Source organism: Sus scrofa, chromosome 13, assembly GCF_000003025.6.
Source record: "Sus scrofa isolate TJ Tabasco breed Duroc chromosome 13, Sscrofa11.1, whole genome shotgun sequence".
NCBI lineage: Eukaryota > Metazoa > Chordata > Mammalia > Artiodactyla > Suidae > Sus > Sus scrofa.
Window position 1 is genome coordinate 99,778,414 of NC_010455.5, and position 16,622 is coordinate 99,795,035.

At 46.0% G+C, this 16,622-nt stretch overlaps 1 protein-coding gene and 1 long non-coding RNA gene across 2 annotated transcripts in view; one reads left to right on the forward strand and one right to left on the reverse strand.

Moving 5' to 3' along the window:
• Positions 1-8,101, reverse strand: part of LOC100514323 (NACHT, LRR and PYD domains-containing protein 1a-like) — a 41,052-nt gene extending 32,951 nt beyond the window's left edge. The window contains exon 1 of the mRNA XM_021069727.1: positions 7,800-8,101. Within this exon, the coding sequence (XP_020925386.1) occupies positions 7,800-7,831 (32 nt within the window). The 5' untranslated portion in view covers positions 7,832-8,101. The remainder of the gene's footprint in view (positions 1-7,799) is intronic.
• LOC106507994 lies at positions 7,056-15,146 on the forward strand. The gene is made up of 4 exons (XR_001304462.2): positions 7,056-7,479; positions 11,359-11,429; positions 13,409-13,482; positions 14,431-15,146. It is a non-coding gene; the product is annotated as an uncharacterized LOC106507994 (long non-coding RNA).

A 16,622-nucleotide genomic window follows, 5' to 3' on the forward strand; every position in this document is an offset into this window, starting at 1 on the left:
GGTTGAATCCTAGAGCTGCAGATGCTATCCTACACAACAGCTCACAGCAATGCCATATCCTTAACCCAGTGAGCTGGGCCAGGGATCCAAATCTCGTTGTCATGGATACTAGTAGGGTTCATTACCGCTGAGCCACAAAGGAAACTCCAAGTTAGCTATTCTTATTGTTCAAAATATGTCTGCTTAAAACCCACTCTGTGTCCCCAACAACAAATCCCATTTTTCTCTTAACTGTCCCTTTCATATTCTCTCTTCTACAGCTGTTTATCTTAATTTCCAGATGTGTATCCATCTGCCTAGATATCAGAACTTTTGCTAAAACCCAGAAAACCTCTGTGGCAAACTTTTATTTTCTCCACTTAATGAGGCTGTAGGGTAGGGGGCCAGCTCTCAGTACCAAACACCCTATAGTTAGGGGGTTTGAAAAGGCCACCCACAGGGCAGCCCCATGAGTCACAGGGTGGAGGGAACAACCCCAGGGCACCCACAGGGCCCTAACCGCCAGAGGAGGAGCAGAATTTGCCACCCCAAAATAAGTCTCTTAGGCATATTTTAAACTGGTTATTTTCTAAGAAATAGCAAGCAAGAGAAAAACTTTGAAAACCAGTAGGAGTTATCCTACTGTAAGAAACATTTACACTTGAAGAATGTAATTTACACTTGAAGAAACCTCCATCTGTAAGGCTGTTCAAATCTTATCAAGGGAGAAAGCAGTGACCTAAATCTGCATAACAACTTTGTTTACCAGGGCTCTTCCGCAACCTCCCAGCACTGACTCTCCCAAACATCCTCTTTCATCTTCAGCAGAAGATGATATTTAAGGTGAGGGCTTTGGCCATTTTGAAGAGTTACTCAAGTTTTCCTCCCTAGCTCCAGTGTACATCAGTTATTAAATTTTTGTGTGATTGTCTTTTAACCTGTCTCGTATCAATTTAATTCTTACCCCAGAAGAACCTAGGAAGGGAGGGGAAATATTCTTCCTCCCTGACAAACTACATGCATGCAGGTTCCCCACATCCTCTTCCTTTCTGCTGTTAAAAGGAAAACCACGGCAACCTTGGTGAGAGCGCCCCTGCCAAAAGTTCGCAGTGTGTTTTAGGGGCTGAAGATCAGTAGGGAAGGGGCATGGACATTTACTTAACAGCACCTAAAGTTCCTTACAATTTGATCCAGACTCAACCATGATAACAAGGTTCAATTTCAATGTGGCCTCATGCCTCTCAGCTCCCAGGCCCCACCCCTTAGTGGGAGGAGAAAAACCCTGCATCCCAGCTCAGTGAAATCCCACCTCAGGAGGCCTTTCTCCCACCTCCGCACCGGTGTCTGACTGTAGCCTGGACAGGTGAATAGCAGGTGCCAGAAGGATTTCACTCAAATCTGGCTCATTAAGTAATAATTCTCCACTTAAGGATCTTCAATAATTCTTAAAGTAAAAATAAAACCACTATATAATAGCTAATATTTATTAAAATATTTACTGTGTGTCTGAAATTAAGTCTAGGATGTGGCATGCATTAATGAGCTCACTGCAACAACCTTATTGTTGCCTGATACTGAACTAGTATAATCCGCCTCATTTAACAGTTAATATGGCTCAGAGACCTTGGGTGACTTATTCAAGAACGCTGGTTCATCTAACCACAGAGCCCAAATTTTTATCAGTACATTTCACAAGAAAATGCCTAAAACTCTGCCAAGCACATGAGGCCAAAATACTCATCAGTCTCTCCTCCTAAGGCTACTACCATCTGTGAAAGTGATTCTCAACTACAGTCACCTTGTAGAAACTAACATCAAGTTTCAAGATTAATTAAACCCATAATAAGCCCCAATTTCTCCTTTAAGCCAAGTAGTGTTTTACTTCTTTTAGCCCCTATCAACTTTCTAAGAAATAGGCCAGAAGAAGTTAAATAGGTTAAAGAAAGTGGAAAAGAGCTTATGTTAGTCACAAACTAGAGTTAATCTGCATAATCATGAAACAGCTACACGTCCCAGAGCATAACCTCACTGACTAGCTATAACACAGATCTCTTTTCATCAACTGAAATTAAATCACAGGTGCTATGCTAGGTGGAGGGGATATAAAAGTAACAAGTGACACATGGAACCTTGTCCCCAAGGGGCACACTAATGGAAGACAGATCAAGAAATAAATAAATGTATACAATGCAGAAAGAGCAAAATAAAAGCAAACATAAGCTGCAGTTTTAGCCCAGAGCTAACTATCATGAATTGGGAAAAACAGAGCTCTTATGCCAAGAACAGAGGCAGGTATCTAAGGCCAGGGAAACCATGATGCCAAAGCCAGTTTGCATTTTCAAAGAGTGCTACCACCCCTCAAACAGGATCCTCTCACCGTTAGACTCAGAAAAAAATTAAAACAGAAAGAAGCCTATAAGATCTTCCAGTCTGATGCATTATTTCACAGAGGGGGAGATGGATTCTGGGAGAGATACAGTTAATAAACACCCAAAATCACATAGCAAGTTCTAAGTAGAGACAATCTTACAACTTGTCTCAGGCCTCTTGGTTTACCCACCAATTCAGTCATATAACAAATATGGTTGGATTGTGTGCTACACACGAGTGAACAAAGCAACTGGCTCCGTGCCTTTGAGAACCCATCATGGTGGGGAAGGCTGTCTGCTTATATCTAAGACAGAAAGGGCTTCAAGAGCACTTGTCTAAGACTGAGGAATTGGGGAGGGCTTCCTAGGGAAGTGACATTTAAACTGAGCCAGAAAGAACAAGCAGGAATGGACAAAAGAGGAAGAATGGGGTAGGGGTGAGGGGGAGCTGATGTGCACAGCTTCTATGTGAGGCAGGAAGGAGTTGATCAAGGTACAGGAACAGGAGAGCAGTGTGGTCAGGAGGAGAGAGGCAGGTGGAGAAATCCTAACTGTAACCAAACTGATGGCAACGCGAGGACACTGAGTGGTGAAACCTCAGTCCACTGAGCAGTCTCTCCACCTTGGGAAGATTTGAAGCTTGAGAACAGAGGAGGAAGTCAAGGACACAGAGTCCCACAATCTGCTTTGATCAACATCTTTCACTGGGACTGCCTGACCCCATGAGAACCCTTGACATCCTAGGGACTCAGACACTGCCTGTGTTCAAAAGGTCCAAGCATTTCCCCAAAGGAAATCTCCGTCTCCCAGGCCACAAAAGCCAGACTACCCTGCCCCGGAAGCTGTAGTCATAGTTAACAAACACCCCTCCTCAGGAGGCTAGGTAACTCTAAAGCATACTCTGAGGAGACTGGCTTCAAGAATTGAACTCTGGAGCCACCTATACAGCCTCGTCCCCAAAGGCATGGAGGGTAGGACTTCCTGAGCACCAAGCCCTCCAGGCCAGGCCCTGGGGGAGGATCAGAGACTCTGAAAGGGGAAGGTGGGGCACAGGTGGCCAGGTAAAAGAAATGTGGGCACATTGAGCCACCAACTGTCAGTACCCTCAGGGGACACTTGCCAAGCCAAGCTGGTTTCCAGTCACCATCATCCAATTTCTATTAGGCTAAGCATCTCAAAGATCACCACCACCTGCAATCAGCAATCAGCTGGCCCAAGACACAAGCTAATCCACTGTCCTTTTTTTTTTTTTTTTTTTGTCTTTTTAGGGCCACACCCACGGCATATGGAAGTTCCCAGGCTAGGGGTCAAATCAGAGCCACAGCTGCCAAATCCAAGCCAGGTATGCGACCTACACCACAGCTCATGGCAACGCCGGATCCTCAACCCACTGAGCAAGGCCAGGGATCAAACCCACATCCTCATGGATTTCATTTCTGATGCACTGCAACAGGAACTCCCTGTTCTACTGCTTTTTAATTCTGTTTTCAGATCCTGAATGAGAGCATAGTCTTCAATGCTTTTCAGAAAGCACTTAGTGCCAGTAACAATATAAAATTCACAGGCCTGGCTCTCCAGACTGGTTCCTTCATCTACCTTCTCCCCTCCTTTTTTCAGTTACACCAATAGGAAAAAATAATGGTGAAATGGGTAGGCCTTTGGGTATCAACAGGTCCTTGGGTATCACTGCATCATAATTTGCGACTAAAACAAAACTTCCATGTTCATCAGGAGAATGGATGAATAAAATGTGACACAGTCATACAATGGAATCCCATAAGCCATGAGAATGAAAAACTGCTCACACACAACCATGAGAATTAATCTCACAAACATATGGCACAAAAGAAGCCTGACACAAAAGAGTAAATGCCACATGATTCTATTTTCATAAAGTTTATGAACAAGCAAAACTAATCTCTGGTCCCTTTGGGGAGAAGGGACAGGATAGCAAGAGGAATAAAAGGGAGGCTTCTATGATGTTATATTCCACTTCATGACTGATGTGTTCACTTTGTGATAATGCACCCAGCTGTACACTTAAGATGCTGTGTTTTCTATATGACTACACACACACACACACACACACACACACACACACACACACACACACACAGAGAAAGAAAGGGTTTTCAGCATCTTGGCAAAGGAGAAGTATATAGGACTTAAGCTTTGCAGGCCAGGACTATGAATGGACAATGACCCTGGATAGTAGATGGAAGGAGATGAAGAGGTGACTACATTGGGGATATGGCCCAAAGGGTAGCTGTGGGGTGGCAGGAATCAGGGGGAACAGTTGCAGGGTTTCCTCCCTTCTTTCTCTGTGTAATTAACTGCCAATGAAATCTCTGCATAAGGTACTCCAAAGGGAAATGGGGCCAGAGGGAAAAGGGAGGCTGCTGGAACACATCCAGCAGAGAAGGGACCAGGAGAGGAAGAAGAGAGAAGAGAAAGAAATCCTAAGTGCCCAGGGTGGGCCAGGGCAGCTCGTCTGGGCTTGGGACTGGAGATAGATGAGGTGGAATGATCCCCACGACTCAGCCCAGTAGAAGGATGCCTTCTCCACTCCCTTCCCTGAGCCAACAACGTCTGATACACACCTAGATTAATGGTTTTACTGCACTGTTCTGTTGTGCTTTGTTTATAAGCCGGTCACCCTGGGAACTAAAGGAACAAGAGGAGTGTGTGTGTGTAGCCAAGGATTCCACATCCCCAGCATCTAACATATAGTTTGAACAATTTAAAAAAAATGTTCAGGAGTTCCCCTCGTGGCTCAGTGGTTAACGAATCCAACTAGGAACCATGAGGTTGCGGGTTCGGTCCCTGGCCTTGCTCAACGGGTTAAGGATCTGGCGTTGCTGTGAGCTGTGGTGTAGGTTGCAGACGCGGCTCGGATCCCAAGTTGCTGTGGCTGTGGCGTAGCCCGACGGCTACAGCTCCGATTCGACCCCTAGCCTGGGAACCTCCATATGCTGTGGGAGCGGCCCAAGAAATGGCAAAAAGACAAAAAATAAAATTTTAATAATGTTCACTGGACAAATAAATGACAGAAAGAATGTAGCAATTAGATATGAGGTAGAGACTTGCTCAGTACTTAAAAATCTGTAATAACAGCTTAAATGGCCAAAAATGTGGGAATGGCTAATTATTAGAGTGGCATACTGTGCAGCTACCAAAAATTACAAGCAACAGTAGCACACATCTGTAGACTGCTTTACAGTTTACTGAAAATTGCACCTCCTCGTTTGACACAGAATTATCTGGACTTTGTTGCCACAATGAAATGTCTATATGACACATTAGCAACAATATCCCAGAGATGGTGGACCATCACATCTTCATGGAAACAGGTAGGGAGGGTCCACATCTTTAGAGTAATACTAGGAAGGCTTGGGGATGGGAAGGGATGGCAGTAGAGAAGTTGAGTTAGCTCTATGTAAATAACTGCTAATTTCACACTATGTTAATTCATTTCCTCTTTTTTTGGAAAAAAAAACTTTACTTTTAACTATAATTTGATTCAAAATTTTATTTAACAATTATTTGCAAGTCTTGCTGTTAAGTGACCACCTCGAAAGAATTATGATGTTCTAGGTGGACACAGTTTGTGCCCTGGTGTGGTTTTATTCACGCTCCTGTCTTCAAGAAATTAAACAGCAAAAACTATCTGCAACAGACTTTTTTAGACTGTCTTCCTGATTATTTTTTTTTTGTCTTTTTGTCTTTTTTGTTGTTGTTGTTGTTGTTATTGTTGCTATTTCTTGGGCCGCTCCCGCGGCATATGGAGGTTCCCAGGCTAGGGGTTGAATCGGATCTGTAGCCACCGGCCTAACGCCAGAGCCACAGCAACGTGGGATCCGCAACGTGGGAGCCGCGTCTGCAACCTACACCACAGCTCACGGCAACGCCGGATCGTTAACCCACTGAGCAAGGGCAGGGACCGAACCCGCAACCTCATGGTTCCTAGTCGGATTCGTTAACCACTGCGCCACGACGGGAACTCCTCTTCCTGATTATTTTAATACACACACACACCCACACACCCCAAACCAACCCCCCCTCCCTGAGGGAAGCTGGCTCTCATGTACAATGATCCAGAGAAAACTGAAGTCGTGAACACTTTAACCTCGGCATTCTCTTCGTCCTCTAGTTGATCCTGTAGAAACTTTGTTTTGCAGCAGGGACTATCCTATAAGTAAATTCTCTGCATAGTCTCAATCTTTGCTGAGTGCGTCTACACTGTTTTGGGTGAACTTCCTGTAAGCGCTTACCGCAATGAGAGGATTACCTAAAAGGATACATTTCACAAACAAACCATCACGTGTCTTTTGCTGAAACACTACATCCAATGTTAAAAGTCTGCTTGTGCAGATGACAGTGGGTACCTCTGGAGAACCTGACCACAGCACCGTTCGAGAATCCCCAAACCAGCTCTTTTTAGACATTGCCACCTAAAAAGCAGCCGCTTTTAAACGTCTGTGAGACGCTGATGAGACGTTGATGACAAACACAGACAACGGCTGCCTTTACAATAATAGCAGAAACCCTCCAAGCATTGTTGATCCCGCGCCTTCTGTGCTCCAGACTTTAGTGACCCAGGGGGGTGGGCGGGGGCAGAGAGGCTGAGGGCGGGGGGAGGTGCTCCACGCATGGCCCAAGGGGGGCGTTAAGGAAATAACCCTGCTGTCAATGAAAACAACTTGAAAGCCGGGAGGCCAAAGCGCGGATGTTCAGAAACATCTCCAAAGTTCACTTCCAGATGCAAAAGGCGCAGGGGCTCCAGGAAGCTGAAGCTCAAGGACAGGGGAGCAGATGAGGACAGCAGAAGCCAGGCCTCGGAGGCGGGAGGCGGGGAGTCACCCGCGGAAGCCGGAAGGGGGCGAGTCCACCCGCAAAGAACAAAGGGGATGCCGCAGGGCGACCTGCCCTCCTCCTCACCCGCCCGCGCCCCGCTACTGCTTCCAACTGGAAGATGAGAACAAATCTGCCCACCTGCCGCCGCGCGGCTAGGCAGCGGGCTGTAGGAAGCCGCGGCCACAAGGGGCAGCAGCGCAGCCCGTAGCCCCGCCTCCCGGTCCGGAGCGCGGGCCTTCCAGCAGCGCGCCACCACAGTGAGGTCCGCCCGACCCAGGTGCCGCCGCCAGGGCCTGGGCTGGGGGTGGGAAGTCAGAATTGGGAATGACGGGCGCTTCGCCTCCCCAATGCTCCGTGCCCGCGCGGGGCATGCGCCGCCGCCTACGGGTGCTTTGTGAGGCCGGAGCGGGGATGCCCGGGCGGGAAAAGGGCGAAAGCGCCCCGCCTGGGAAAAGGGCAAAAACAGAGTCCGCGGTGGAGCAGGATGAAGGGGGCAAAGCCCCTTCTCCACGCGTGGATGTTAGGTCCGGGTGCACCCCCACCCCCACTGCGCCCTCTTTCCTACACCCCTACACCCAGCCCGGCGGCGGCGCTCACCTGCTCTCCACGACCCCCTCGCCTCCGCTCATCGTCGCTCTGCGGCTGGGAGGCGGCGCCTTGCGCGCCCGGGGATCTGCTCTCGGCTCGCGCCGGGGCGCCTGCTGGAGAGGTTCGCGTGCTGAGCTGCCCTACGCACCCGGAGGCTGCCGACGCTGCTGGGGGAGGGAAAAGGGCGAGCGAGAGCCACCAGGGGAGGGGACTGGGAGGGAGGGGGCGCCGGGCGCCCTGCCGCAGCCGCAGCCGAAGGCAGTCGGGGCTCCTAAACGGAAACGCACGATCGCCCGCGCCCCCGCGCGTGCACGCCGGCGTGCACACTCGCACACGTGCGCACACCGGCCGCTCGGTGGCTGCTTACTGCCCTGTGAGAACTAGGTTTGGTGACACTAACGCGCAGAGATTCTGTGAAAGAAAAGGGCCAGCTCCTTTCTAGAGGGGACAGAGAGCTCAGGAGGGTTGGATACTCTTGTATCTGTGATTTTTCACGAGACAACCTCCTCCCCGGAGGAATTCTCAGATTTTCTTAGGATCTGTAAGCCCCCTGAAATTCTTTCAGATTTTGTATCTAAATACAGGTATCTGGAATGAGGGACTCTGGCTTTCACATGATTAAACACCCCCACCCCAAACTGTAAGAATGGATGGACTAAGCCAGTGGTCCCCAAACTTTGCTGCACATTAGATCACCCAGAGAGCTTATCAAATCTCAAAGCCTCAAGCGGTATCCCAGACCAATTAGTGCAGTGAGATCCAGGTGTCAGTATTTTTTAAAGATCCAGGCAATTAAAACATTCAGGAAGGAGTTTCCAGTTGTGGTGCAGCAGAAACAAATCCATCTAGGAACCGTGAAGTTTCGGGTTCCATCCCTGGCCTTGCTCACTGGGTTAAGGATCTGGCGTTGCCGCGAACTGTGGTGTTGCAGAAGTGGCTCGGATCGCAAGTTATTGTGGCTGTGGTGTAGGCCGGCGGCTACAGCTCTGATTCGACCCCTAGCCTGGGAACCTCCATATGCCACAAGTGCGGCCCTAAAAAGACAAAAGACAAAAAAAAAAAAAAAAAAAACTCAGGAAAATGTGAGAACCACTGCTTAGACTATTGGTGGCCTTCATTGTACACTGTTTTTTTCTTAGCTGTTTTTCAGCATGATTGTTTTCTTGTCTGTCTTTTCCATGAGGTGGTGGGTATCACACAGCATCTAGCCCAGGTCTGGCTCACAGTAGGTGCTTAGAAATACACTTACTGGAGTTCCCGTCGTGGCGCAGTGGTTAACGAATCCGACTAGGAACCATGAGGTTGCGGGTTCGGTCCCTGCCCTTGCTCAGTGGGTTAACGATCCGGTGTTGCCGTGAGCTGTGGTGTAGGTTGCAGACGCGGCTCGGATCCCACGTTGCTGTGGCTCTGGCGTTAGGCCGGTGGCTACAGCTCCGATTCGACCCCTAGCCTGGGAACCTCCATATGCCGCGGGAGCGGCCCAAGAAATAGCAACAACAACAACAACAACAAAAAGAAAAAAAAAAAAAGAAAGAAAGAAATACACTTACTGCAGGAAGGAGGAAAAGACAGAGTCCAGGACTGGTCCTCTACTTTGCTCTTCCTGAAATTCTCCATAGATTGAGATACCCTTAACTGAAGGGAAACGACTTCATGTAATGCCTGAAGCTGGGGAAGAAAATGTGCCTTTGTGCTTTGAAGGGATGTGTTGTCCTTTTTTTTTTTTTCTTTTTTTTTTTTTTTTTTTTGGCGGGGGGCGCAGCTCTGCAACATATGGAAGTTCCCAGGCTAGGGGTTGAATCAGAGCTACTGCTGCTGGTCACAGCTGCAGCCAGTGCTGCAGCAATTCAGGATCCCAGCCATCTGCAACCTGCACTGCAGCTCACAGCAACACCGGATCCCCCAACCCAGTGAGCAAGGTCAGGAATGGAACCACATCCTCATGGATACTAGCCATATTCATTTCCGCTGCCCACCACAACAGGAACTCCTGGGATGTGTCTTTTAGATTTCTCCAAATGTCTCAGCCCCAGAATACCCCTACCTGCCTCACTGTGACTCAAAGGCCCAGGCTGGCACTGTGGATGGGTGCAATAAGGGTCATAACCCCTATGGATGGAACACCCATGAGTCCGACACTATAATAAGATACTTTATATTCTGGAAAAGAGCTGATCTGGTATCATCACTGGTGTTCCTTTGTTGAATATAAACATGAACAATTTCACAGAACATCAGACAAGGCCCCTCTGTAACCACAATGGATGAAGACCAGGACAAGACTCCTTAATCATGTCTGAGCACAGACAAAACGTGAGCATTGCCCAAGCCACCATGAACACACGCCTACCTTGGCCAATTGGAGTGACCGCTGCTTCTTTGCCAATTACAGCCTTAGCCACTCTCAAGTCTGCCCTTCTGTAGATAAGATTTATGAAGATACACATTCATAGATTTACCCCTGCTTTCCTAAGCCCTCCCCCAATCAGCTAACAAAGCCCCAAATCCTTTAATAATATTTCCTAATACCTTCTCACTGACACACCTCCATGGTTTCCCATGGTGTGCATTTCCCTCACTAAAATGGTAAGAAATTCAACTTTTTAAGCTACAGGTGTATTCCTAGTGAGCTGTGGCAAGAGAATGTTTAAAATAACATCTTAATCATCACAATAACAGTACAAGGTAAATATTACACCCTCTTCTCATATAAGATAACTGGGGTTCAGATAGATCATATAATTTACACAGGGCTGCCTGGCTGTCAGTGGAGAGCTAGAGTTCATGTTCACATGGATTCTTGGGATCCAGACTAGAATGTGGCTTCCTTATAGGAACTGTGGCTTCCAGATGATCTTGAGTTCCAGCCCTAACTCGGTCCTTTTCTAGCTACAGGAATTTGAGCAAGTCATTTAACTTTCTTGATTTTAGCTTCCTTGCAAAAGAAAAATAAAATTAAAAAAGTTCTAGGAACTAGACGTTTTGTTTGTTTGTTTGTTTTTGTTTTTGCTGCACTTGAGGCCTATGGAAGATCCCAGGCCAGGGACTGAATTTGAGCCGCAGCTGTGACCTATACCACACCTGTGGCAACACCAGATCCTTAACCTACTGCACCAGGCCAGAGATCAAATCCACACCATCACAGAGACAATGCTGGATCCTTAACCTGCTGCACCAGTCCCAGGACTAGTATTTTTTTTACTGAGATATACCGCATTTTATTAGTTTGGGGTGTATAATATAATGATTCAATATATGCATATATGTGAAACTATCACCATAAGTCTAGTTAACATCCATCACCACACATGCAGTTACACTTTTTTCTTATGATGAGAATTTTTTCAAGATACAATCTCTTAGCAAATTTCAAATATACAATACAATATTATTAACTATAAGGATATATACACTACTAGTATATTTTTCATAAGCTCCCCAGGTGGCCTGATACAGCACCCATTGGCAGACCCTGGTTAGAGAAATTACCTTGCAGCTGCCAGATCTGAGGTACCCTTTTCCAAAGTCTCACTTAACTCTTCTCCTGAAAATCTCCTTTGGCTTCCAGGGGGTCCACATGTTATGGCAAGCAACTGAGGTCCACAGAGAACTCTGCAGAGCTAAAGCCTGAAAAACCATGTGAGTGAACTTGGCAGTGGATCTTTCAGCCCCACCTGAGTATTTGGATGACTGAAACCCTGGTGGATAGCTTGCCTGCAGTCTCATGACAGACCTTAAGCCATAGCCACCCAGCTAAGCCACTTATTGGTTCCTAACCCATACAAACTATGAAATAATAAAGCTGTTAGATTTGGGGGCAATTTGCTATGCAGCAAAAAATAACTAATACAAAAGGAAATAAGATCCTATAGTTAGTGCAGTGGAATTACATTATTTGCACTTTTAACTTCAGTAAATTCAACCACACTAGCTCTGTAAAAGAGGGAGAGAGAACAATTTACAGTGTCAGTTACTCTGCCTGCTATTCCAGTGAAATAAGATGAAATGAAAGAGGTGGATCTGTTTAATCAATCACTTTGACCCAGTCCTGGGCATCTGTCATATAGAAGAAAGTCCTGATGCTGACTCTGTTGCTCATATTTTTAAACATCCATGTTTTGTACAAAGTGGGAAGAATTAGGTTAATTCACTGACTTGGATTCTACATATAACCTTGTCAATATGACACTTGAAGTCCCTTAACTCAACAGGACTTGAGACTAGGATATCCCCAAACTAAGAATAGTATCGACCTGGAGTTCCCATCATGGCTCATTGGAAACAAATCTGACTAATATCCACGAGGACTGGGGTTCAATTCCTGGCCTCGCTCAGTGAGTTAAGGATCCAGAGTTGCTGTGAGCTGTGGTGTAGGTTGCAGATTGGGCTCAGATCCCAAGTTGCTATGGCTATCGTGTTGGCTGGCAGCTACAGCTCCGATTCAACCTCTAGCCTGTGTACTTCCATATGCCTCAGGTGCAGCCCTAAAAAGAAAAGAAAAAAACAACAACAAAGAATAGTATCAACCTTAGACCAATGTAAGAGGGAGCCCAGCCTGGGACCCTTCCATGGCCTTCCTCTAATCACACCTGAGGAGTCCATGAGGCCCAAGGGATGTGCCCTTTCAGAGTCTGTGCCTGCCCCCTCCTATTTCTAGACCATGGGCATGAGAGACCCCACATCCCTACCAAATGGCCCTAAGCCCACTTCCAGGGCCCAAGGTGGCCCCTCTCCTTGTTCAACTTTCCAATGGTGGGGCATAACACCAGAGAGCACATGCCAGGGGAAACCAGGCAAGTTGTTTAAATGAATGTGGATGGAGCCTCTCTGTGCAAGCCAGTTGGTCCACACATGCACACAGAGCCCCTGGCCATGCAGATGGACCAGCAGAGGAAAACCAAGAAGGAGGCCCAAGCCAGCTCTCCAAATGCTGCCTTGTTGAGTCACACCACATAGGCTTGCAAAGCCTGTACTTGCCCAGCTTCAAGACCGAAGAAAGCCTGGAGTCAGCGACAGAGACGCCAAAGGTTTATTGGATAAGGGGAGCTTACTTGTCTGAAGCAAGGTCCTGGAGAGACACCCCACCGTGTGCCATGCACTGTGGGCAGGACAAGACGACAGTCTTTGCTCTTTAGGGGAAGGGGAGATTACCGGTTATAGGAGGAATTATATCAGGTTGGCTCATCGGTTACCAGGGAAACCAGCAGAGAGGCGAGCCCCTTACCACTCCTTTGAGAAGAAAAATCACTAGCTAGGGCCTGGGGAAACTATACACGAAGGTCAGTCCTTGGAGAGGCGTAGGTGAAGCAGGCACTGGGAACTACAGACAGCAAGAGAACAGCCGCCTTAAGTGGCCTAACCATACTTGCCTCACACTGGTGTGGGATGCTGAGAACTCTCACTTGACCTACCCTTCTACATCATTTGACAGGAACATTTGTCAAGGCAGGAAGATACAATGAATTTCATTTAACAGTGTATTTGCTTGATTTATAACTTTTACATGTTTAGGCAGAACACATTTGGATGTCTGTTTGTACTCTAGCCCAAGGTCCCACAAATGATCGAGGTGCCCCGGCCCAGAATTAACTTTGTCCTTATTTTGTTCCACTTTTTAGGTTTGGCCTCTGTTTGCCTGAGAGAGTGAGGGCCAAGGCATTATTTGAGTGGGAGAGGAGGGCAAAGAGATAAGGTGATTAATTGTCTATCTATCTCCCTCTCCTTTTATTTAAATGTATCAGTGTATGATTGTGACCAGAACAATTGGTTAAATCCACAAAGATGTTGTGTTTTCTCTCCCTCTGAGGCCCAAATATGGCTTGCTCTTGGAGATCTCTCAAGGTAAGGTCTATGCTTGGATTTTTGTGCATGGCAATTATCGTCTAATCCTTTGCTGAGATTATTACTCATCTCAGTTGGCAGTGTCCCCTCCAGATATTTTCCCTTCATCTTCATATATATTATAAAAATATTTTGTGTGTGTTTGCCTGAAAAATATTATGATATATGCACTAATTTTCAATTTGCTTTTGTACTACAATATATCTCAAAGGTCTATCCATCTTAGTAACAAATTTTGCTATTTACCTATTTAGCACTGTTCCATTTATAAAGTACTTTTCTTAAATTATCTCCCTTTTTTTCTTTTTACAGCTGCACCTGTGGCATATGGAAGTCCCTGGGCCAGGCGTCAAATGGGAGCTGCAGCTGAGGCCTACACCACAGCCATGGCAACACTGGATCCTTAACCCACTGAGTCAAGCCAGGTATTGAACCTGCATCTTCACAGAGACAATGTCAGGTCCTTAACCCACTGAGCCACAATGGGAACTCCTTAAATTACCTCATTTTGATACTAAATGTATTATATGAAATTTGTATGTCATGCATGTTTTTAGATTATAAATATGTTTATTTATTTTAATTTTTGGAGAAGGGGTGTTAGTGGAGAGAGTTTTGAAGAGAGAGAATTTCCTAAAGACATCTTAGAGAAATACTGCAATATCAGAGTAGGAATTGCTTATGTAAGCTGTGAATTAGAGGAGACCAGACATTTTCTGATTTAATCATGGCAAAAACGACTCAGTTTTCTCTCCATGTCTGTTTTCTTTGTGTCAGAGACTCTTATCTTCTATTTCAGGCCTGGACAGGCAGGTGCACCCAAGAAATGGATAATAAGATGTTCTTTGGATGCTGACATTAGCCAGGGGGAAAGCTTTAATTATGTCTTGAAGCAACACTTGGTTTTCTTCCTAAAGCCATTTGATATATTCTCTTGAGTTCTGAGCTGCCTTGGAACTTGCATTGTTTGTTTCCTAGAGCAAGATCCAATTTTATGTTTAAGGTCCTCGTCATGGCATCTTAGGACTTGCTGCTTCTCCCACTGACAAAATGTGCCATCCTCCAGGATCCACAGAGGAAGGGGGTGTTGCCCACTGCTCTGCTGTCAAACAACAACGCTCACTGCAATACACTTTCATTACAGCGAAGCACACCACCACGGACAACAGGGAACTTTGCCCAGAACTGGCGGCCTCCCAGCACTGAAGCTAAATCATTTATCTAGAAGAATCTTTTATCTTCTGAATCCCCACTCCCTCCAAATTCATGTTGAAGCCCTATGATGTGATGGCATTAGGAGATGGGACCTTTAGGAGCTAATTAGGCTTAGATGAGGTCATGATGGTGAGGCCTCCAAAATGAGATTTATGTCCTTATAAGAAAGAGCTCTCTGTCTCCATCATGTGAGGAAATGGCAAAAAAAAAAAAGCAGCTCTCTGTGAGTCAAGAAGCAGACCGTCACCAAAGACCAAATCTGCTGGCCTCCAGAACTGTGAGAAATAAATGTCTGTGTTTAATCCACCTAAGCTGTGGTATTTTGTTATGGCAGCTTGAGATGATTTAGACACTAGTCTTTAGGCTTCTACTGTCAACAAATATTACCATAATTTGGGGGAGGGCTCCTCTGCTTTTTGCCTTTACCTAACTGAACTTTCTCTCTCTGTCTCAGTTACTTAAAAGAGATTCCCAGAAGTGGAGTTCCCGTTGTGGCTCAGTGATTAATGAAACCAACTAATATCTATGAGAATTCAGGTTCAATCCCCGGCCTTGCTCAGTGGGTTAAGGATCCAGCATTGCTGTGGCTGTAGTGTAGGCTGGTGGCTACAGCTCCAATTGGACCCCTAGCCTGGGAACCTCCATATGCCTCGGGTGCAGCCCTAAATAGATTTAAAAAAAAAAAAAAAAAAAAAAGCGATTCCAGGAAAGTGAATTTAGTGAGGAAGTATCATTTCTGTCTCCTACACCCTCACACCCCAACTCTAATCATGTCCCTGAAGGTGTAACTACCTCACAGAAACATTCCAAATCCAGTTTCATGATACATCACTGTGTCTCCAATTAACTCAAGTGCTATTAACAGAACAATAATATATCATTCAACAAAATTTTAACTCACCTTAATTTAAAAAATGAATCAAAACCCGGAGTTTTTTTTTTCCCCCAGAAGACAATAGAATAAATGTCATCCCAGAAAAATTCCAAATTTTCCTTTTCATGTGTTTTGGTATCATTTTACCAAACCTTGACACACACACACACACCCCATTTTTGATGACAGAGTAAGGATCTTAGTTAAGCTAAGGATCAATCTAGAAAAGGCTTGCTGCACAAAGTGGGGTCCACAGGCCAGCAGCAGCAGCATCCAGGACCTGGTGAGAAATACAGAATCTCAGGCCCACCCAGAACTGCTGAGTTCTAGTCTACATTTTAACACAATCTCCTGGAGGTTTGTATGCACCTTTCAGTTTGAGGAGCACTGATTTTAAAGATACCGGGTAGTTCACAGACACTCCTGCAGGAGGACCAGGTTTGGAAGTTAACATCTGGATCAAAGTCCAAGTCACTACTTAGAGGGTTCAGATGAGGACAGCAGCTTGGTGTCCCAGGTCACAGCACACCTTCCAGCTTAGTGGAGGCCAGAAAAGAGAGAGGCATTTTCAGTTTAAGTGGTGAGTGGTTCAATAATGAGAGGAGGGTTGTGCCTCTGAGAAGAGGGAGTCTTCAAAATTTAGGCAAGGCAGTGCAGCTGCTGAGTAGCCAAAGGCACTGACAGACCTCCACTCCCCGTGTCTTTCTTTTTGGAAAAATGGTGGAATCCAGCTCTGACATTACCTGCCCAGTCACCTTTAGCAAGTGCAGAACATTCCACGGTCTGGATTTCCTCATTTTTAATATTACTTTTAACAAATGATAGTTTCTGTTGACATGGAACTTTACAGTTTGCAAAGCATTCCCATGCATATATTTTCATTTGAGCCAACAGGACAACAC